This window comes from Bombina bombina, chromosome 6 (assembly GCF_027579735.1).
Source record: "Bombina bombina isolate aBomBom1 chromosome 6, aBomBom1.pri, whole genome shotgun sequence".
Lineage (NCBI taxonomy): Eukaryota > Metazoa > Chordata > Amphibia > Anura > Bombinatoridae > Bombina > Bombina bombina.
In genome coordinates this window covers 477,221,668-477,246,594 of record NC_069504.1, presented here as the reverse complement: position 1 = coordinate 477,246,594, position 24,927 = coordinate 477,221,668, and the positions used below count along the sequence as shown (strand labels likewise).

Genomic DNA, 24,927 nt, shown 5'->3' with positions numbered 1-24,927 from the left:
CTAAATAGAGCACAACAAAAACCTTAAAATAGGGCCCAAACGAGTGTCAAAGAACACAGGGCGAAAGAACCAGAGGCCAAGCCAACCAAGACCCAACCGGTCTCATAGAGCAAGGGGGGCAACGCCCAACCCTAGATGCTCAAAATCCATGGGATCAAGACCCCAAGATTGAGAAAGAGAAGAGAATCTTCCCCAGCCAAAGATGAAAACCGCAGAAACCATTAAGGACAGCTCAGAATATCCAAGTATTGAAAAAAAAAACGTAAACCTTGTGCAGCAACTCAGATAGGGAATCCCCTGACGGCAACCCCTGAGAGTCAGAAAGCTGCCCCCTGCTGTGATCCGAAGATGAATCCAGATATTCGAATATATACAAGCAAGTGGAAACAGATGAAGTTAGGGTCAAATCCTAACCAACAGCTTGCTAGGCATCCAGCTAACCAGCTGACACCGCCAGTCCTTCCCACAAAATCATAAACGTGGAAAAGAAGCAGAGCCCCTCAAGGAAGGCTCATCAATCCTCGAAGAAACAAAATTTGCAGAGCAACAGATCTCAAATCCAGCTCCAACACCCGACTAGCCCAAGCGACAGGTATGTCTGATAGAGAGGGGTAACAAAACAACCCAAACTCAAGCCCCCAGGGAATGGAAGAAAATGGGAAATTACCCACCCCAACAGAGCTCAAGTGTGCTAGCACACATTCAAGGTGCAAATCGCTGCAGCTGGCTTCAAACTGCTAACCTTCCGCTTGCTAGGCAGCTAAGCTAACCATCAGGCTACTACAGCTGGCCCAACCCTTTCGCTCTTTCAAACATAAGGCACTTCCAAGGAAAACCCTCGAGGACTGTGGAGTATAGAAAAGTGCAAAATAGAGCTTAAAAAGAGCTGGCACAATTGTCTTTGACAGTCTCGACACGAAGAGTCTACTCTCCAAACAGCTGGTCGAACAACCACAGAGCAGCAGACTGCTGCCTTCTAAATAAAAGGCACCTGCTCCGAGAACAAGTGCTTCAACAAGAACTTGAGAAGGACCCGAATACACAACCCTCAGAGTATGAAGCTGCCATGCTAACTTGTGTGCCCAAAAGACTGCGCTCCTCCTATCCCAAGGCAGGACCACAATCAACAAATTGTCATGCAGAGTGAGGGAAAAAAAAAATCAGCTACAGCTGGTTTCAAACTCCCTCTGGTGGCTAAGCCATCTACCGGACCACTAGCGCTGGCCGTTTCCAGAGAGAGGAAACCCCACTGCTGAAGGAGACAATCCCCCCCTTAAAGGGGAGGGCCCAAATAAGAAACGGCGCGCATGTCCTTAAGGACATGAAAGCCATGGGCTAATCAGTCAAAGACTGAATGAAAATCATCCAGATCACCACTGATGATACAACAGTGAAAAACTCCCCATAAAAAAGGAGCACACTCCTAGTAACAAATCAGCCCCCATTGGAAACTGGGTCGTCCTGAACCAATCTACCCAGAGCCATCTGAAAACGAACAACCCCTCCAGGGAGAACAAGATACCCCATCTGAAGATTCAGACCTCACAGGGGATGATATCCGTGTTAGACCGGAGAAACGGGCACATAACTCACTCATAAAATTCCCAGACCAAAGGGAAGAGAATGCCCCTAGCAGGAGGCCAACTCCCCAGTAACAAGGTGATAGGTCATAGACACCTAGAGACCAAAGGCCCCAAGAACTACCTTCACAAAGTCCAAAGCTAAGGGAATTACAAGAGAGAGTAGACAAACAACTAGTCTCCATAATCTTCAGATTCACCTTGCGGAGGACCACCCCAAGGAAGAAGATTGCTGAACATCCCGAATCCAGGTGGAACATCCCCTTAGAGAAAGCTAGGAAGGAAGAGACAACTGTTCGTCGACCCTGATATGGACTACTAACTCCCGGGCCTCAACTTCTGCCGAGAAAAAACGGACAAAGTCCAAACAGCCTCAACCCGAAGGAAGAGACCTCCAGAGGGAATAAGCCCCAAAAGGACCGTCCCAAGTAACCTTGAAATGCAAGACCACCAGGAACTGGCTGCACGAAGGACCTAAAAACCTTCAACTTTTAACCCACAACGGGAAGGAAACACTCTGGATCCCGAATCGGAACCAACAGAGTATATCATAGCAGATCTCAACAGAGTCCCGGCCACTAGATTGAAAGGCTAATGAGGACCGAACACGAGCCTCCATGCCCCTAGACAAATCACGGACCATCAAATACTCTCAGAATGCTAGCTGAAAACTTGTAAAACAAAAACAAATAATAGTGGGAACCACTCAGCGTCCCTAACCGGACCAGCCAGAAGGGTCTAATTGACAAGGCCACACATTCACCCCCTAAAAGGGAGCGATAACAGACAAACATAGGACTAAAACACGTCCACATGAACAAACTTTTGCAAAAGTAAACAATGCGATCACAAAATCGCGAGTATCGATTCCAGAGAAGAAAATTCCCAAAGGAAATATTATAACAAACATGAGCTTAAACCAAATAACTATCCTAACCGGATTAAAACAAAAGATAAGGCAACCCGTAAGTTATCACCCAGGAAGAACAGACACTCCCGCAGGACCAGCCCAACAGGAAACCGAATCTTCCAAGCTCAGAACTGGAAAGATACTCAAGAAATAAGACTATAAGAAGATTACTTCATCCCCTTATGTCTTATTCTGCATGCCATTCGCATAGGAAGACTCATGATCCACCACCCCATTAAGAGTGGGATCCTCCAGTAACGCCAAAACGTGCCTCAGTAGAACACAAAGACGTGCCAGTCTATAACGAAAAGTATAACTTACCACCGCCGGGGCAAACGAAGACTCTGCCCCGAAGGTTGACCCCCCTGAAGCCTCAGGGACAGTCCCTACCCCAGATAGCTGAACTGGACCAGGCGATCCCACGCCTGATGAACCCAGGTTAACGGAACATGGACAATATCTTAAACACTCTCCTGGAAAATTTAAAATGTGCCAGCGCCACGGATATGGCCATGTGGAACCGTGTCATAAACTCCGGTGGAAACAGGCCACCCTCCAGAGAAGGATGCATGGGTTACCTGCATGTGTAGTAAGAGATGGTTGTAGGGAACACGGCTCGCGGGAAGCAGAATCCCCAGAGGCGGATGTCTCAGTAGGCCCCTGGTTCTCCGATCCCAAGGAACGGAGCACTCTAAAACGGCATTCGGAACATAACTGATGGACAAGTATCACCGGGCCAATTCATATTCTTCGCAAGTAGAAGAATCAAAATCAGAGACATCCGTCTTCAAAAAATCAGAATCCTCCATAACTGGGATATTGATAAAAAAAATGGACCAATAAGAAAAATGTAAATGGCACCTTACACCCCCAATGGCTGGGGCACTCACCACCTCCTATGAACCAGACACCGGCTAAACAGAATTTCTCCGTCGCCACATGGTCAGGAATACGGAAATGGAGAGCCCAAAACGTGACCACGCCCGGTCACAAGGTGTACCGTACAGTCCATGAAAAAAGCGCACCCGGCCGTAAAGGCCGCGTCACTTGCAATAGGCCGTTATGTTCCGAAATAGCCATGAGTCCAATTATCACTACACATTAGCAGACAGAATCACATAACAAACATGATTTAAAAAAACCCTGTTCAATAACCCCCCTCAGGAGATATTAACCCTTGATTCCAAGATACAAAAGGAGCCTCACTGAGACCCTGTATTTTAGTTAATCCCGCGATGCTGTAGCCTCCTCGGATAAACTGTTGTATTTATTACAAAACATCCATGATGAAAATAAAATGAAGCAAACATACCGGAATCTGCGCCATGGAACATGAACGCGGCTCTTCAAGTGTGAAAGATAGTAGCATCACTTCTGCCATGGACTTCAGAGAAGAAAGCAGGCAGTGAAACTAGTCAATGCTGATTGCTTATGCAGTTGTTAATCCGAGTGGGCATGGTTTCGCAGGAAGACTCTCCCTGCATCTCTGGACTCTAAGTTTCATCCATGCTCTCACTGAGAGGCTGACAGGACTACCAGTCCCGTTCCGAAGAGCACTACCCTCCATAAGAGACTATCGAAAAAACTTCTGGACACTTCTCTGCCAACCTCCTGGGACGAAAGGCAAAGAATGACTGGGGATGGGGGAAGTGGGAGAGGTATTTAAGCCTTTGGCTGGGGTGTCTTTGCCTCCTCCTGGTGGCCAGGTTCTGAATTCCCAAAAGTAATGAATGCAGCTGTGGACTCTTTCCGTTTATAGATTGCAAAGCAAAATATACACTGTATTTAAATTGTCTGGTGCTTACACTAGGTGCATATGATTAACAGTTAAGCTGGTACATGGTGCATATGTAACAATCAAAGCTTGTAAAGCTCCGGCAGTCGTATAATGCGATTGCCCCTATGCATACGGCAAAGTTATTTGGCAAACTATTTTAAGGTTATACATTAGAACCGTGACTGACTTGCCTGTAATCATCTTTAACAGTAATTTCCAGTTACCTTAGTGTGTCTGCTTCTTATTAAATTGCAGCCACATATGTTTTATGCTTCTGTCACTGAAAGTCTAGTCATGTTGCTAACCTTTTGGCTGAGCAGATCCTTCCTCAGGTGCTCCAACTCTTCCTCATGATTCTCAGTTTTTTGGGGACTCTCCCACTCAATCTTGTGGTTAATTGAAGGTAGAGACTCCACAGAGTGGCTGTCCATGCTGTTCCGGCTCTTGTTCACTACGATTTTCTCTCGAAGGGGGCGCAGTGCTTTGTGAGGAAGACGTCCAAAATCAAACGGGAAAGTTGTACCTGCTTTTGAGTAAATAACTTAAGGTGAAGGAGCATATTATACAACCTTACTCATTAGGCTGTGTCATTAACAATTGAGCAACAAGCAAAGCAATAACAGCTTTGCAGAAAAGTCTAAAAGATTTCAGTATATAAAAACAATAACTATATAAGGCCAAGCTGCTTTAAACAGATATGATCTCCTCATGCTCCTTGTCATGATTATGTTAGCTGTACCATGGAAGTCATCTCAAGCAGCAGTTAAAGAGAAAGAGGGTACAAAACGAAATAATAAATACACATTAACATTGAACAGTGCTGGACCATTATGGTCTTTGCATCTCAAGATGCAAAACAAATGACGGTCAGAACTAAACCGAATTACCATTATAATATGTGTCATGGTTTGTAAACCTATCTGGAAATAGCAAAGTCTACTTTGTTAGGTTAAAGATAAGAGGTGAACAGAAAATAGTGATAATGCATCTTTACCTTTAGTTAAGGGGCCAATCAAATACAACTATGGCGACATGATCCATTCATTTTGCATTAATAAACTTTGTTAACAATGCTATTTTTTTGGTGGGTTTCAGTTGTTTTAATTTGAGATGCATCAGTAAGCTCACATATAAATTTGTTATTTTATTTCGGTTTTAAATAGTATTTGCTATGTTTTCAACATTAATGGAATATGGTCACAATATAATGAAATGTAACCGCTAACATTACCAAATCAATCAAGATATACAGTATATACTAAGTACCTATACCAGTTATTAGACACATTGGTTGTTCTAGAACAATGATTACTGATAATGTTTAACATGATATTTTGACCTTAGGAAATCAACACAGATGCTAGCCATTATGTTAATTTGCAAATGCTGAAAAGGTGAATGTTTGTTTGTTACTGTGTCCCTGACGAAGTGCCTCTTGGCAGGAAACGCGTAGGACAGCTAACAATGTTGGGCTAATTGAAGCCTAAGCCTTTTACCCTCTTATTTTTAATGCACACCAATAAAGGATCATACTTTTTACGGATTTATGCCTTTTTGCTATATCCCAAACTGGTAAGGAACATATTTGTATTGCATGTTATTGAAGCCATGGGAAGGGCTTTCCTGACATCCAGCAACACCTTAACAGGAAAGTTCAAGTGTCAGTGAAGCAACATGGTAACAGTGGCGGTGAAGCAACATGGTAACAGTGGCGGACGGCAACTTACAAGAACCTAGACAGCGGGTGGAGAAACTAGCCAAACGGCCACAGTATCGACAAGGGAGTGAAACTTTTTGACGACACCTTACTCTCCCTTATATACTAATTGTGATAAAAGCTTCCCACTAATTCTACGAACTAGGTTATTCTATCACAGGATACTATGTTGCTAAATTTCTAAGCTTTAGCCATGCTGGAAAGGAACAACATGGCTAAATGAATGTTTTTGTACTTTAAATAATGCATGGAAAGCAAATCGATTACCATTTGATTAAAGCACTTAAGACTGCCGACCTGTTATCTTCTGATACTAGTAAGGCTATTGATAAGAAGCCGAAAACATAAGTGTGGCAACAAATACATGACATTAAGTATACATTCACTATAACAGTGGTTACAAAGGATGCATAATCATTGTTGCACATTACTTATACTGGGCATCATTAAAAGTTGTGAATATAACCGCTTACCTCATTATATGCATTTAACCCCCCCCCCCAAAAAAAAAATGGGTTAAACAAATAGGTAAAGTCATGTAAGATAGCTACAGTCAGTCAATTAGCAGTGGCAGTAACCAGTAAATCCCTGGCTGTATCTTGCTCAGGGGCATGCAGCTCCCAAACAGGTCTTTATCTATGTGTGTAAACACCTTAATAATTGTATTGGAAGCTCCACTAGTTCACCATATGATTATAAACATTCTTACTTTATCCTAGGTGACACCGTGCATGGGACTGTAGCGATTTTATAAAAATCTATTATCTATACTATAATCGCAATTGTAACACGTCGGTCGCCATCCTCAAAGGAATGTTGGCTGCGTGCGCAGTAGGGCTGTAACGAACGATTATTTTCATAATCAATTAATCGGCCGATTATTTTTTTCGATTAATAGACTAATCGCTTAAAAAAAGAATTAATAATTCTTTCCTATATTTAAAAAAAAATCCACATACTGAGTGTTACAAATATAAAACTTCAAACTAAAACTTTACATTAACACAACTGTTTGTCCAATTTTTAAGCAGCAGAGCACATTTTTATAACTAAGCAAAACAAAACTGCCAACTGTTTGAAAAGAGGTAGAACTAGAAACAAATAGACTATCACTGTTTTTAACATTGTTATTCACTCTTTCAGAACTTTGCATTGAAATGCAAACATCTCAACATGTCCACATGCTTCTGGCTAATGCTGGTTCTCGGTTTGCAGCTATATTTCCTGTAGCAGAGAAGAGGCACTCAGATGGCGTTGAGGTGCTAGAGATGCATAAGTAGGGTTTTGCCAATTTCGCCAAAGTGGGAAATAGCTCTTCACCAATGCAAAGTGTTTTCCACCTTGGCAAGGGTCCTCTCAATAAAGTAAGCCTGGACTTCATTCTATCATAAAAATATCTCGAATATCTATATGCAATGGCAATGGCAAATAACCAGCTATAAGGTAAGGGGAAAATATCTAGTCTGCTCTAAAAATAACAGCTATATAAAAATATCTAAAAAAGGAGGGGCGGGGCCTGGCCACGCAGGGTGATGGCAGCATAAAAATTGGCTCTGATGCTCCACACCCGGTTAATACCTATAACTTATTATCAACATCCTAAACCTTGATAACTTTTTTCACTGATCTTACTACAACAATATCCTGCACCTCCCTGAGGGCTGAAAATATCCCGGAGTTGTGCTTTTTATGTCCCCATAGCGAGGCTTTAAGATTGAGGCCTGGCCTGCATCGGCTCTCTACTGCGACACGGAGGAGTTGAACTGACCGGTGGGACAATCCTGCTCCCCTGAGTACACACGGAGGACATCGTGACCGCAGATACTCACACAGTGATCCGGCGGGGGGTATAGCGAGCCGCTTCTCACCGGACCTCACCTTCAACGGTTTTGACTGCTGGCGGCTGCACCGCATCACGGAGGAAGATGACACACGGCGGCTATCTCAGAGGCTAAGAGATCACTACTGGAGACCGGTTGAATACCCGTAGAAGCCGGTAAGAGACCTCCTTCATGAAATAACCTCACACCTCACGCTCCATATGCCTAAAACACGGAGCTTACACAGAAAAGACAGCCTCTGTACATAATACTCAATCCGTGGCAGAGCCTTATATTGAAGGGGACAGTTAGCACAACAGGGGCTTTTCCTTACATTTTACCTCAAGCCATTGATCACAGATCGGTAAAACTACCCCTATTATTCAGAGCCACGTGGGGCCCATATAGGCTTAACTGCCCGAATAAATTAGCAGGCCTGCTGCAGAATTTCACTGTGCTCTCCCTGCCACTCTCATCTGCTGACTACTGGTCTGGTACATACAGTAAAACATGGCCAGCAGAAAGAATAACAATAAACTTGAAAAAGGAATCAAGTCCTCAAGCCTCACTAATTTTCTCAGGGTTTCCCCACCTAACTTAGAATCCTCAGATTCCAGACCCCCCTCTCCCACTCACATGGCTGTTGAATTACCCATTACAGAGACCTCACAACAGCAAGTATACCTTACAAGACATGACCTCAATACCATCTCTTCTAAAGAGGACATTAATAAAGTGCTCTCAGAAATGAGGACTCTGTTTGGTGACATAAAAAAGGACATAACCCAGGTTACCCAGCAAGTGCAGGCCTTAGAGGCCAAACATGAAACCCTTCAAACTACAGTCACCACCAACTCTTAACTGCTTAGTGACCACGAGGAGCACATTCAGTTTTTACTCTCAAAAGTTGAGGATTTAGACAACAGGGGGCGCCGCAATAACATTAGGATAAGGGGGGTCCCTGAATCCGTTTCCCCAAAGGCCTTAGAGGGTTATCTGCAGGACTTGTTTCGCACGCTGAAAGGCACACCTGAATCGTCAAACATACCTATCGAGAGAGCTCATAGGGCCCTTAGACCTAGGCCCCCACCTAAAGCCCCACCTAGAGACATTATTGTTAAATTCCTTAGCTACAAGGATAAGGAAACAATCACACTAAAGGCAAGAAACATCAAAAACATCACCCACGCAGGAATCCCTCTACAGATCTTTTCTGACCTTAGTCTAATCACGCTACAGAAAAGAAGGGATCTCAAATTTATCACCTCAGAACTCCAGGCTAATGGGATACAATACAAGTGGGGCTTTCCTGTGTGTTTAATGGCTTCCAAAAATGGCGCTCAGGCCATATACAGGTCCCCAAACCACCTACCTGAGTTTTGCAGGACACTTGATATAGATATCCAGCAACCGGAGTCTTCTGGGGCTTCTCCCCAGGATTTCCCACCTCAAAGCTCCAGGGGCTCCTCTCGCACAAGGGACACTTGAAAAAATCCAGCCTTTTGAGACTTTAACGTCACATTCAATTATTCCAGGGGTAAAGATTGTTATTATTTCCCCACTGTATTGACTATGCCACTGGAGACGCTATAACCTGAAGTGGCCTGGTTTAACTGTTATTGTTTGATTGTTAATTGTTCTTTTTCCCCTTACAGTTACCTAAGTTGGGATTTAATATGATTAGTAGCCTAATGAAGTATATTGTATGTGGAGACTACCATGCTTCTGCGACAGCCAGGGGCCTACCGAGACGTTCCACACAACTCCACAACTATGTTGGCAGTTTTTAGTATAATACTAGTTAGACATAGATATCTGAGGGCACAGCCCTCCCAGTTTCCCTGATCCTACAGCAGGACATCTCACATATGCCCAGTAACTTCTTTTAGGTTAAACACTAATTCATAGAACTCTCAATTCCCGAGCAATTTGACCTGTATGATCTAATGTCTAGCGCTCATACAACACTATAGCTCACTTTACATACTATAACTTGCCCACTGCCCTAGGCAACTGAACTGCTGGGTTTCTATATATTCCCGTCCCCTAATCGCCCAAGATGGGGCTACACCTAGTTTCCCCCAAATCCTTATGGGCATTTACTCTAGAGATGAAGGGACCAATGGGGGTGGGACTTACCCCTGACTCCTTTGAGGAGGCCCCACACACTCAGGACCTAGGCCTGGGCAATAAAATCCCCCTTAAAGGGAGCTACTTCACTAGCCTAACCCTTATCTCTCATGGTTCTGTAAATGAAAAGTGTTGTACTTGTTATTGTAAATGTAATTGTTTTTCAGGCCTTCTATTCACGAAAAATGTTGTACCTGTTTCTACAATTGCACTTGTTTTTCAGATATTCTAAGTTGATTCTCAGATTATGTGTTATATTTACTCATTGACCGGGTGTGGAGATACTGACCCCACACTTACTTTACTTTATCCTCCTATCCTTTCCTCTTATAGGTTGGAGGAATTGTATAAGTCTTTCTTCTTATTGTTTCTCTATTACTACTAAAACCTGTTTCTTCACTAAACTAACCTCTCACTTTATACTTATCTTCATCCCTCTTCTCTTTCCCATCTTCCTTCTTCATCCTCCTCCCCTTTTCCCTCCAACCCTCCCCTTTTTTTTTTTTTTTTTTTTTCAACCCACTCCCTTACTTCTCCCTTGCTCCTTGAACCCTCAGCACCAACAAACACTTAAAGCACAAAATGGTTTCCCAAACAGCTCATAATCTTTCCATCATGTAACTAAACGTCAAGGGTATTAATATACTAGAGAAGAGGTCCCATCTCCTAAGAGATGCAGCTAGGCTAAATTGCGACATATTATTCCTGCAGGAGACGCACTTCAAAAGAGGCAGAGAGCCGAGTTGGTTACACTCCAAATTCCCTCAGACCTTTTTTGCATCCGGCCCCTCTAAAAGGAATGGAGTGGGGATACTTATCCGTCACTCGACGCCTTTTATTGCACAGCAGATAGATAAAGACCCAGAAGGCCGCTATTTAATAGTAGTGGGCACTCTACACGGCCGCCCAGTCACTCTGGCTAACGCCTACTTCCCCAATCAAAACCAACACAAATTTATGTCAATACTTACTAACAAAATATTGGACCTGCTGAAAGGAGCTCTGCTCCTCGCAGGAGACTTCAATCTGCCACTGGACCCTCAACTGGATACCTCCAGGGGAAAATATATACGTGTGATAGACACACAAGAGGGCGCTATGACAACTGAGTAATAAAAAACAAAAAATAATTAATAATGTAGACAATGACAAGCGATATATACGAATGGTTATGAACGGATCATGGACTCTCACCATACAGACGATGCAACAATTAATATTCTGTCCCAAAAGAATGTGTAATGTCCATATATATAATGTCCAAATGATGTAAGCAACACCAGTTGCTGCCGATGGTGCTGCACTGTCCTCCTGTGAATGCCCTCTTGATTCCTAACTGACCGGAGGCAGATCTATAGGGGTGGAGGGGAAACAGAAGCGACAAATGTGTGTATCCAGTGTGATATAAACCCCCCTGTACAAGTATGCTATGCCCAGGGTACTCACACTTTGACTTAGCACACCAATGTGCTGGTAGGCGCAGGCTGGCTATCAGAGCAAGCCAGCTAGCTCTCTCCGGTGCACTCTCTCGCTGTGGTAATCGTCAAAGTCTGAGCCGCTGTGCTCAGCACTAAAGAGACACAGCGGCTCAGACTTTGACGATTACCACAGCGAGAGAGTGCACCGGAGAGAGCTAGCTGGCTTGCTCTGATAGCCAGCCTGCGCCTACCAGCACATTGGTGTGCTAAGTCAAAGTGTGAGTACCCTGGGCATAGCATACTTGTACAGGGGGGTTTATATCACACTGGATACACACATTTGTCGCTTCTGTTTCCCCTCCACCCCTATAGATCTGCCTCCGGTCAGTTAGGAATCAAGAGGGCATTCACAGGAGGACAGTGCAGCACCATCGGCAGCAACTGGTGTTGCTTACATCATTTGGACATTATATATATGGACATTACACATTCTTTTGGGACAGAATATTAATTGTTGCATCGTCTGTATGGTGAGAGTCCATGATCCGTTCATAACCATTCGTATATATTGCTTGTCATTGTCTACATTATTAATTATTTTTTGTTTTTTATTACTCAGTTGTCATAGCGCCCTCTTGTGTGTCTATCACACGTATATTTTTTCTTTTTTTCCATTTTATTGGTATTGAGAGGTGCAGCTGGTTTTTCATCTATTCATTTATGTTAGATTTACGTTAGATTCACTGATTATTTTAGCGCCCTCTAGTGTCTAAGGCTACAGTTGTTTATCAGTTTTTGTTTACATACCTCCAGGGGAGTGGCCTCCGCTCCACAGCGAATTATTAAACAGTGCAACAGTAGATTGGAGGAACTTGCAGTTCACGACACATGGCGCACCCAATACCCTACAAGAAGAGACTACACATTCTTTTCACATCCCCACGACGTATATACCAGAATAGATTACATATTTACTGACCAGTCTACACTGGCATCAGTGTTGAACACTCAGATTCTGCCCATGACCTGGTCAGACCATGCCCCGGTTCTTTGTAGACTGAAATGGCCCACAGTACCTGACCGGCCCTTTATTTGGAAATTTGATGATTTCATGCTTAACAATCAGCTAATCAGAAGTAAGATTGAAAACACTTTGACTGATTATTTCACTTTGAATGATACACCTGAAATCCCTAAACATACAATATGGGAAGCACATAAATGCGTCCTGAGAGGGGAACTGATCAAACAAAAAGCCATTCTGGCGAAACAGACCAGTGTTAGGTATTCTTCCCTTCTATCTAACATAAGAGAATTAGAAATCAAACACAAAAAAGACCCAAAAGACAGTACTACCCTTTCTGCACTGACACAAGCTAGAAAAGACATCCAAGACATCCACACGATAGAACACCAGAAAATGGCATTGAAGACCCAACAAAAATACTATGAGTTCGGTGACAAACCGGGGAAATTGCTGGCACGAGCCATTAGGAGGAAGACCCTGAAATCACACATTCATTCCTTAGTTGACAAGCTAAACAATGCCCATACAAGCAGTCCTGGTATAGCTGAAACTCTAAGGACATATTACTCTGGCCTTTATAATTTGAAAGACTCCCCTGGCCTCTCTTCGGAGGATGACAATGTACAGCCTTCCCCAGATATGAGCCTATATCTGAACTCGGTCACTTTACCTACTCTGTCACAGACAGAGGCAGAGGTTTTGGATGCCCCCATTTCTCCTGAGGAAGTACTACATACCATTGAGGGCTTGCCTTCTGGCAAAAGCCCAGGCCCAGATGGCTTTAGTGCCAAGTATTATAAAATCTACAAAATTGTACTGGCCCCTCACTTGGCCTGTTTATTCAATTCTATAGACACCTCTCTGGGCTTTCCCCCCTCCATGCTTCTAGCTCACATAGCGACTATTCCCAAGCCGGGCAAACCAACTAATAAACCAGAAAACTTCCGCCCAATCTCCCTCCTCAACGTGGATATTAAGATATTCGCGAAAATCCTCTCAACTAGGTTAAATAAATTCCTACCCAATTTAGTATCACCTGACCAAGTGGGTTTTGTCCCGGGCCGTGAGGCGAGGGACAACACCATAAAAGCTACCCTACTTGGAAATTATGCCCAACTGAATGAGATCCCGGCGATCTTTGTATCAACTGACGCCGAGAAAGTCTTCGACAGGATCAGCTGGAAGTTTCTGAAAGCGGTCCTGTCGAAGATGGGGTTTGGCCAAGCCTTCATACACAGAGTATTTTCCCTTTATACAGCCCCTTCAGCACAAGTCAGGGTCAACAATATCCTCTCTGACCCATTTAGCATAACAAACGGTACCAGGCAGGGGTGTTCTCTGTCGCCACTGCTGTTTGTGCTGGTGATGGAGGTTCTGGCCCAAAGAATTAGAAACAATACTAAGATCGGGGGAATTAAAATTGGGGACCAAGGAACACAAGCTGTCCATGTATGCGGACGATGTCCTGCTATCATTATCGGACCCTTGCGGGTCACTACCCGAAGCTCTACGAGAATTTGAGGAATATGGTAGACACTCGAATTTCCATTTAAACAAAACCAAATCCGAAATTCTAAATATTAACCTCCCCCCTGAAGAACTTAGTCAACTCTCTTCCTTATGCCCCTTACGCATCCAGACACGCAAACTAAAGTATTTAGGGATAAACCTCACCCCATCTGCGGAGGGTCTTTTTGAGGCAAATTATTATACAAACTTGCTCACTGTGATTACGGGTGATCTCTCCTCATGGAGAAACAAACCCATCTCCTGGCTTGGGAGAATAGGCATTATCAAAATGAATATTCTGCCCAGAATATTGTACTATCTCCAGACCCTTCCAATCCCCCTTCCGTCCCATTTTTTATACAAACTACAAAATGTGTTGGAGGAATTTATATGGAGGGGGGGAGACCGAGAATTGCACGAAAGTCCCTATACCTGTCGAAAGACAGGGGGGCCTGGGGGGGCCTCACCTGGCCTTATACAAAAGCGCAATCCTCTTGCAACATCAGGTGGAGTGGTGTCATAATCTTCAAGATAAAACTTGGGTCCAAATCTGCAGAGTAATCTTAGGTAGGCAGAACATTGGACTGTTGGGGTGGATCTCACCTAAGACCAGACCGAAACTTATCAACAGCTACCCCTTCATCAGGGAGTTTCTTACATGCTGGGATAGATTGCTAATAGAACACCCACACATCTCCACAAACCCTTCGCCTCTTACATCTTTCTTAAGCAACCCGGACATACCCTTTACCTGTACGCAGAGAGTAGTGGCGGATAAAACACAGGTGTCACAGGTATCCTTCCATCGACTCATCACAGATCAAAAACTTAGAAGTCTGACTGAGCTGGAGAATTCCGGTCTCGCTCTTTCCTGGTACTTTCACACTCAACTTCAGCATTATCTGACGACACATAAAAAACCACACTACATCACTAGGAACCCAACTACCTTCGAGTCCCTGTGCCTACTCCCGCACACACCTAAACATATGATCTCCATTGCCTATCGCTTGCTTTCTTCACATACTGACACCCCACTGCCTACTTACACACGACAATGGAACAGGGAACTTACCCTACCCCTGACAGATAAAGACTGGGGGAAAATATTCAGAGCGCATGTAAAGACATCAGTCTCAGCAAAAGTACTGGAGTCCAACTTCAAATATTTGTCGGGATGGTATCTCACCCCTGCCAGATTACAAAAAATTTATAAACAGACAGATGGGAGGTGTTGGCGGGGGTGCGGGGAATCAGGTACCCTTCTACACATTTGGTGGGGTTGTGACGTTATAAGATCATATTGGCACTCAACGCTGGCTGCTATGGAAAGGGTGGTCGGGACCTCACTGCCTAGGGCGCCTAGCCTTCTTTTGTACCATGACCTTCCCAAATTTAAAGACAAGGCCACAAAATACCTTTTCTACCTAATGCTCAACAGTGCAAAATCCCTTATCCCCAAAAATTGGAAAAATACGAATGTGCCTACATTGAGTGACTGGGTTGACCAAGTAAATAGATACCTCCTACTAGAGAGATTTAGATACATGAGAGACGACAGGATAGAAATCCATGAATATATGCTGGAGAGGTGGAAACAGGGGAGGCCGGACTGCAATTTGATGGCCTAAACGCTTATAGACAGAGGCGGCACAATAGACCTGCTGTCTACGACATGGTCTGGTATAGAATTTCCTCCTCCTTCTAGGAGACGTGTCTGATTTAACTTCCTTACCTCCTGCCCCCCCCCTCCCCCTCCCACTTACCCCTCTCCCCTTCTCTCCTTCCCACCCTTCCCCCCTCCCCCTTTTTTTTTTTTTTTTTTTTTTCCTCCTTCCTTCCTTTTCTACATTATTCTCTTCCTTTTCTTTTTCCTCGGACATGGGCCTGTAAGTTGCCCCATGACCGAAGTTCAATTATCTTTTCTGACTAAAAATGGTTATATAATTATAATATTGTTATAGTACATCGAGATGAACATGAATGGGCTTTCAGAATCTTATCTGGACTCTCTATTAAATTTAACCCACTCATTGATACTTTATCTTTATGCAGCTTATTGGACTCCATAGAGTCACCTGTACAAGTATTCCTGTATCTCATGACTTCTGATGTACGGATTTTGTTTATTTTCTGTTTACTCTTCAATAAAGCTTTGAAAACCAAAAAAAAAAAAAAAAATATCTAAAAAAAATTAAAAAAAATTAAAAAGCGTTAAGGACTTTATATCAATAACAGGACAAAGCCTTACACATTTATTTATACAGTACATATAATCAGCAATAGCAAGCAATACGCTAATAATTGTACAAACAGATAATAGTGCACATAGTGCATTAACTCCCATCAATCTAGGGCTAGATGTAAATACCAAGCTTGGCACTATATCATGCAAAGCATAGTCTAAAATCACCTGCTTTAATATAAACAATACAAATGATGACTATTATATCTGGGTTGCACAAAAGCAACTAATTGCAAACCAACTAATCGATGAGATTCGTTGAAAACTATTTTCATAATCGATTATTATCAATTATGACGATTAGTTGTTGCAGCTCTAGTGCGCAGCCAAAAGAATTCACCTGGATGCACCACCCTGCAATTTTCAGAATCCACCATGATGCAGAGAAGGCAAACTAAGTATTAAAAAAAACAAAAACATGCCCGCAACAAGTATAAAAAAACAAAACAAAAAAAATTCTGCAATAAGTAAAAAAGAAAAAAAATCACCCGCAATAAGTATTAAATTAAAAAAAAAAAAAAAACGCCCGTACGAACTATTAAGAAAAAAATTAACCGTAAAAAATAATAAAATTATTAACCCCTAACCAACTACAACACCGCAAACTACCTAATACATCTATTAACCCTTAATCCGCCAACCCCCCACAACGCATTAAACCTAATTTTCCTATTAACTCCTAAACCCCCACAACGCAAAAAAATTATAGAAAAATAAAAAAGTCTAAGATTACAAAAAAATAATAAACAACACTATCTAAAATAAAAAAATAAACCTAATCCTATGAAAATAAAAAAGCCCCCCAAAATAAAAACACCCCTAATCTAAGAATAAACTACCAATAGCCCTTAAAAGGGCTTTTTGTAGGGCATTGCCCTAAAGAAATCAGCTCTTTTACATTAAAAATAAACAAAGTCCTCCCTAACAGTACGACCCCCCACCCACCAAACCCATTCAGCTCTTTTTCACTGCCCTTAAAAGGGTATTCAGCTCTTTTGCATATTGCCCAATAAACCCTAATCTAAAAAAACAAAAACCCACCCAAAAACAAACTAATACTAAAGCCCCAAATAGGTACTCACGGTTTCAGAAGCCTGGCGGAGAAGGTTTTCTTCCAGGCGGGACCATCATCTTCATCCACAGCGAAATTTCAGCCAATAGGAATGCAAGGTACCCCAAAAATATGGGGTACCTTGAATTCGAACTTCAGTGTGCAGCCGGCGATCTCATAAAGAGGAACCTCCACGCCTTCGCCGAGGACCACTGCCGCCGAGGAGTGTCGTCGCCGATGACCGCCGCCAAGGATCGCCAAATCTGGGAACAGCGCTCCAGACCTCTGTGCCACCTTCACTCCGTGCACATCTGAGAAGACCGCTCCGGACCGCCTTTGCTATGGATGAAGATGATGGACCAGCCTGGACGAAGACCTTCTCCACCGGACTTTTGAAACCGTGAGTACCTATTTGGGGCTTTAGTGTTAGGTGGGCCTCATTGACTCTTGCCAATATGAAAGAAATGAATTTATCAGGCAAGTTCTTACATAAATTATGTTTTCTTTCATGTAATTGGCAGGAGTCCATGAGCTAGTGACGTATGGGATAGCAATACCCAAGATGTGGAACTCCAAGCAAGAGTCACTAGAGAGGGAGGCATAAAAATAAAAACAGCCATTTTTCGCTGAAAAAAAATAATCCACAACCCAAAATCTAAGTTAATTCTCATTAAATGAAAAGAAAAAACTTAAAACATAAGCAGAAGAATCAAACTGAATCAGCTGCCTGAAAAACCAGGCAAAAAAATGCTTCTGAAGAAGCAGATACATCAAAACGGTAGAATCTAGTAAATGTATGCAAAGAAGAATAGGTTACTGCTTTGCAAATCTGAACAACTGAAGCTTCATTCTAAAAAGCCCACGAAGTGGAGACTAATCAAGTAGAATGAGCTGTAATTCTCTGAGGCGGGGCTTGACCCGACCCCAAATAAGCTGAATGAATCAAAAGCTTTAACCACAAAGCCAAGGAAATGGCAGAAGCCTTCTGACATTTCCTAGAACCAGGAAAGATAACAAATAGACTAGAAGTCTTCCTGAAATCTTAAGTAGTTCAACATAATATTTCAAAGCTCTTACCACATCCAAAGAATGTAAGGATTTCTCCAAAGAATTCTTAGGATTAGGAAGGGACAACAATTTCTCTATTAATGTTGTTAGAATTCACAACCTTAGGTAAGAATTTAAATGAATTCCGCAAAACCGCCTTATCCTGAGGAAAAAAAAAATCAGAAAATGAGATTCACAAGAAAGAGCAGATAATTTAGAAACTCTTCTAGCAGAAGAGATGGCCAAAAGGAACAACATTTCCCAAGAAAGTATTTTAATGTCCAAAGAGAGCATAGGCTCAAATGGAGGAGCCTGTAAAGCCTTCAAAACCAAAATAAGACTCCAAGGAGGATAGATTGATTTAATGACAGGCTTGATACAAACCAAAGCCTGTACAAAAACAGTGAATATCAGGAAGCTTATCAATCTTTCTGTGAAATGAGACAGAAAGAACAGAAATTTGTCCCTTCAAGGAACTTGCAGACAAAACCTTTATTTAAACCAACCTGAAGAAACTGTAAAAATCTAGGAATTCTGAAAGAATGCCAAGTGAACTTATGAGAAGAACATCATGCAAATAAGGTCTTTCAAACTCGATAATACATCTTTCTAAAATAGATTTACGAGCCTGTAACATAGTATTAATCACTGAGTCAGAGAAACCTCTATGACTAAGCACTAGACGTTTAATTTCCATACCTTCAATTTTAATGATTTGAAATCCTGATGGAAAGACGGACCTTGAGACAGAAAATTCGACCTTAATGGAAGAGGTCCGAACAAAATCTGCATATCAAAACCTGTGAGGCCATGCTGGAACTACCAGCAAAATAAATGACTGTTCCATGATGATTATGGATATCACTCTTGGAAGAAGATCTAGAGGTGGGAAATATAAGCAGGTTGGTAGCACCAAGAAAGTGTCAACGTATCCACTGCTTCCGCCTGAAGATCCCTGGACAGGTACCTGGGAAGTCTTCTGGTTTAGATGAGAAGCCATCAGATCTATTTCTGAAAGACCCCACATCTGAAAAATCTGAGAAAACACATCTGGATGGAGAGACCACTCCCCTGGATGTATAGTCTGACGGTTGAAATAATCCGCTCTCCAATTGTCTACCCCTGGGATATGAACCACAGAAATTAGACAAGAGCTGTATTCCAGCCAAAAAGTATTAGAGATACTTCTTCATAGCTAGGGGACTGTGAGTCACACCCTGATGATTGACATAGGCCACAGCTGTGATATTGTCTGTCTTGAAAGCAATTGAATGGACTTCTCTTCAACAGGGGCCAAGTCTGAAGAGCCCTGAAAATTGCATGGAGTTCCAAATATTTATTGGTAATCTCGCCTCTTGAGATTTCCAAACCCCTTGTGCTATCAGAGATCCTCAAACAACTTCCCAACCTGAAAAGACTCGCATCTGTTGTGATCACAGTCCAGGTTGGACGAACCAAAGAGACCCCTAGAACAGTACGATGGTGATCTAACCGCCAAGTCAGAGATAGTTCTATATTGGGATTTAAGGATATTAATTGTGATATCCTAGAATAATCCCTGCACCATTGATTCAGCATACAAAGCTGGAAAGGTCTCATACGAAAACAAGCAAAGGGAATCGAGTCTGATGCTGCAGTCATGAGACCTAAAACTTCCATGCACATAGCTACTGAAGAAAAACAGAGACTGAAGGTTCCGACAAGCTGAACCCAATTTAAATTGTCTGTCTGTTAGAGACAGAAACATGGACACAATCTATCTGGAAACCTAAAAAGGTGACCCTTGTCTGAGGAATCAAGGAACTTTTTGGTAAAGTGATCCTCCAACCATGTCTTTTAAGAAACAACAGAAGTTGATTCATATTAGATTCTGCCGAACGTAAAGACTGAGCAAGTACCAAGATATTGTCCAAATAAGAAAACACCGAGAACCTTTGAAAAGATTCCTAGAGCTGTCGCTAGACCAGAAAGGAAGAGCAACAAATTGGTAATGCTTCTCTAAAAAACAGAATCTCAGAAAGTGATAATAATCAGAATATGAAGATATGCATCCTGTAAGTCTATTGTGGGCATATAATGCCCTTGCTGAACAAAAGGCAGAAAAGACCTTATAGTCGCCATTCTGAAATATGGTACTCTTACATGTCAATTCAAAATTTTTAGATCCAAAACTGGTCTGAATGAATTTTCTTTCTTTGGGACAATGAATAGTTTTGAATAAAACCCCAGACCCTGTTCCTGAAACGGAACTGGCATGATTACCCCAGATAACTCCAGGTCTGAAACACACTTCAGAAAAGTCTGAGCCTTTACTGGGATTGCTGGAATGAGAGAAAAAAACTTCTCACAGGCGGTCTTACTCTGAATCCTATTCTGTACCCCTGAGAAAACAATATTCTGAATCTAAGGACTTTGGACCGAAATGATCCAAACAACTTAGAAAAATCTTAATTTGCCCCCTACCAGATGAGCTGGAATAAGGGCCACACCTTCATGCGGACTTGGGGGCTGGCTTTGATCTCTTAAATGGCTCAAATTTATTCCAATTTAATGAAGGCTTCCAATTGGAAACATATTCCTTGGGGAAGAGTTAGGTTTCAGTTCCTTAGTAAGAGCGAAAAACGGAAGAAGCTTAAAATTTACCCTTAGAACTTAATCTTGAGGCAAAAAAACTCCCTTCTCCACAGTAACAGTTGAAAGTATTGAATCCAACTGTGGATGAAATAATTTATTACCTTGGAAGGAAAAAAATAGAAATCTGGATTTAGAAATCATATCAGCATTCTAAGATTTAAGCCACAAAGCTCTTCTAGCTAAAATAGCTAAAGACATAGATTTAACATCAATTTTGATAATATCAAAAAATGGCATCACAAATGAAATTATTAGCATGTTGAATCAAGTTAACAATGCTAGACAAATCATGATCAGATACTTGTTCCGCAAAGAAATTGCAGGCCTAAGAAAAGGACCTGAAAATAAATTAACTTTCCTTAGATAAGATACAAGTTTCCTATCTGAAGGATCTTAAAATAAATACTATTTTCCTTAGGAATAGTAGTATGTTTAGCAAGAGTAGAGATAGCCCCATCAACTTTGGGGATCTTTTTCCCAAAACTCCAATCTAACTGCTGGTAAAGGATACAATTTGTAAAACCTTAAAGAGGGAATAAAAGAAGTACCAAGCCTATTCCATTCCTTAGAAATCATATCAGAAATAGTATCAGGAACTGGAAAAACCTCAAATAACCACAGGAGGATTATAAACAGAATTTAAATGTTTACTAGTTTTAAAATCAAGAGGACTAATCTCCTCAATATCCAATATAATCAACACTTCTTCAACAAAGAACGAATGTACTCCATTTTAAATAAATAAGAAGATTTGTTAGTGTCAATATCTGATGAAGGATCTTCTGAATCAGTATGTTGTCGGTCATTTGAAATTTCATCAACCTTATGAGAAGTTTAAATAAAGACCTTTACATTTATTAGAAGGCGGGATGGCAGACAAAGCCTTCTGAATAGAATCGGAAAAATATTCTTATAAATTCACAGGTATATCTTGTACATTAGATGTTAAAAGAATAGCAACAGGCAATGCATTATTACTGATGGACATAATCTCTGCATGTAAAAGTTTATCATGATAACTTATTACAAACCACAGCTGAAGATATAATCTCCATAACATTACAATAAATGTACTTAGCTTTGGTAGAACTGATATCAGTCAGCAGGATTCCAACAGTGTTTTTCTGAGACAGGAACAGTTTGAGACATCTTGCAAATGTAAAAGAAAAAACAACATATAAAGCAAAATTATCAATTTCCTTATATGACAGTTTCAAGAATGGGAAAAAATGCAACAGCATAGCCCTCTGACATAGAAAAAAGGCCAGAGGCAAAAGGAAAAGGGTCTTAAGTAATGAAAATATTTGGCGCCAAGTATGGCGCACCACAAACAGAAAAATATTTTTTGGCGCCAAAAATGTCCGGAAACAAAACACTAGCGTCATAGATGACACAAACTCGTGAAGGACTCGGCGCCAACTAAGACGCCGGAAATGACGCAATAAATAAAAAATAAATAAAATGAACGTAACATTCGCGACAAAAAAATTTTGCGCCAGGAATGACGCAATAAATTTTGGCATTTTGCGCCCTCGCGAGCCTAATACAGCCCGCAATTTAAAAAAAAAGAGTCAATTTGAAAAAGACTAAACCCCAGGTAAGAAATCTTTTTTTTAAAAAAATGCATTTCCCAGATATGAAACTGACAGTCTGCAAAAAGGAAATATACTGAACCTGAATCATGGCTAATATAAGTACAATACATATATTTAGAACTTTAGTACTGAAACGGTTATCAGTAGAGGTAATGAAATATGAGAGTATATCGTAGATCTGAAAAGGGAGGTAGGAGATGAATCTCTATGACCGATAACAGAGAACCTATGAAATAGATCCCCATTAGGATGACCATTGTATTCAATAGGTAATACTCCCTTCACATCCCTCTGACATTCACTGTACTCTGAGAGGAAATCGGGCTTCAAAAAAGCTGAGAAGCGCATATCAACGTAGAAATCTAGCACAAACTTACTTCACCACCTCCATAGGAGGCAAAGTTTGTAAAAACTGAATTGTGGGTGTGGTGAGGGGTGTATTTATAGGCATTTTGAGGTTTGGGAAACTTTGCCCCTGGTAGGATTGTATATCCCATACGTCACTAGCTCATGAACTCTTGCCAATTACATGGAAGAAAAAGCTGAATGCTCTTTTAAGGGCAATGCCCAAACAAATGCCCCTTTAGGGGCAATGGGTAGTTTAAGTTTATCAGTGTTAGGTTTTTTTACTTTGGGGTGTTTGGTTGGTGGGGGTGTTTTACTGTTAGGGGGGACTTTGTTTATTTTTAATGTAAAAGAGCTCATTTCTTTAGGGCAATGACCTACAAAAAGAAATTTTAAGGGCTATTGGTAGTTTAGTATTAGATTACGGGGTGTTTAATTTTGGGGGGGATTTTTTATTTTATAAAATAAAGGGGCATTAGTTTAGGTTTAATTTTATTATTTTGGATAGCTTTGTTTATTTTTTTTCTGTTTTTTTATTTTTTGTACCTTGGGAGGTTACATTTTTAAACACGTAGACTGCCCTCTGGGCAGGCTTATCAACTAGTCTAATATAATGCAACTTCACAGCAATACCAGTTTTACAGAAATCACAGTTCAGTATCTCTCCCATAAATACTCAGTTTCTTATCCCTCAAAAAACTCTTACTGCCTAGAATATCAATTTCTCCATTATCTTCAGTCTCCTCAGTGTTACCCACACTTTCTCTCTGTTAAACATGCTACTCTAAACCTGATAAGCCTGTGGGACTGGGAAAAGAAAAATCACTTGTTATGTCTTGTTTTTATGAAAGCAGCCAACTATTAATCAAGCTGTATTAAACATGAACAATACAGATATAAGTAATAACATGTAGGATGGCGACTCTCCTCAGTGCCTTTACCTATGTTCCCTTTGACTGGTTCCGCTGACTGTTTCCTCCTCTCATCATGCAAAAGGGATTCTTCCAGCTCCTTGGCAGTTGGGTCCAGCAGTTCCCACTCCTCACTGGTATAGAACACACTCTTTCTGCTATCGCTACTGTTTTTACCCGGACGAAGACTTTGCATTGAAGTTCTGACAGCAAGAAGAAAGATCATCAAAAGGGGCACTCCCTTAGACAACAAATATGTTTAGATCAATTAACAGGAATTTAATGCATGCAGACAATGTATAAGACAAGAAGTTTACATATGAAGGCTAAGTAACTATGTTAGTCTGGTAAATGAGATGCAAAAATAACGAATACATGTTTTACAGTATTAAATTTCCATCTTTCAAAAATACAGTTTCTTGTGTTTCCTCTTTCCCCCAAATCTGGGTCAATCTTCATAGTTTCTGTATGTACATCTCAGTACTTGGGTAAAAGTAAATATTAATCTCTAAATAAAATACGGGCCTGGCTTACCCCAGGCCTAAGCCAATTAAAACTTCTTATACAACATAAATACAGAACATTAATGATATATCAACTAGGTTGTGAGGACAGGCTTTATACAACCTGAGAATTGTTGGACAACGGGTTAACATTCTTCAGCATTGGCTTTTACACCGTCAATGTATTTCCTATATAATTAAACATCCTGACAGGAGGAACCTTCTTAGAGCCCTTACTGCTTTTGAGAACTTATGTATATCCCCTAAACCATTGGGACACACCCTATTGTTAGTTTATGCAATGCTACAACAAACTACTCCTGGGTTTGACTCTTATTACATAGTATGGTGGAACATTGACATTACACCGCATGATACTCAATATATATTTAGAAACATCCTAAAATCTTCAACTTCTAGCAAATTACTAGAAATTAACATGAAAATGCTACAGAGATGATATTTAACCCCAACCAGATAAAAAAAAAAATATTTCATACGCAGAGTGATAACTGTTGAAGGTGCAGTGATTCTAAGGGGAACACATGGTGGTCATGTCCAAAGGTTGCAAAAATATGGGAAGAGTTTTCTCTAGAACCCTCCAAAATTATAAAATGTTCCCTCTAGAACCATATTTATGGTTGCTCCACAAGGCTCCTAAACGTTTCACAACAGCCCAAAAAAAAAGTTTTTAACAACATTCTGAGT

At 41.3% G+C, this 24,927-nt stretch overlaps 1 protein-coding gene across 3 annotated transcripts in view; it reads right to left on the bottom strand.

The window, feature by feature from the left end:
• The window catches only part of TBC1D2B (TBC1 domain family member 2B), a 438,274-nt gene that overhangs the window by 334,373 nt on the left and 78,974 nt on the right, over positions 1 to 24,927 (bottom strand). For 2 of the 3 annotated variants that reach the window (XM_053717278.1, XM_053717280.1), the window contains exons 4-5: positions 23,747 to 23,919; positions 4,573 to 4,793 (exon numbers count right to left, since the gene is read on the bottom strand). In XM_053717278.1, coding sequence (XP_053573253.1) covers positions 4,573 to 4,793; positions 23,747 to 23,919 — 394 coding nt within the window. The remainder of the gene's footprint in view (positions 1 to 4,572; positions 4,794 to 23,746; positions 23,920 to 24,927) is intronic. The other variant, XM_053717279.1, reaches the window with a different exon arrangement.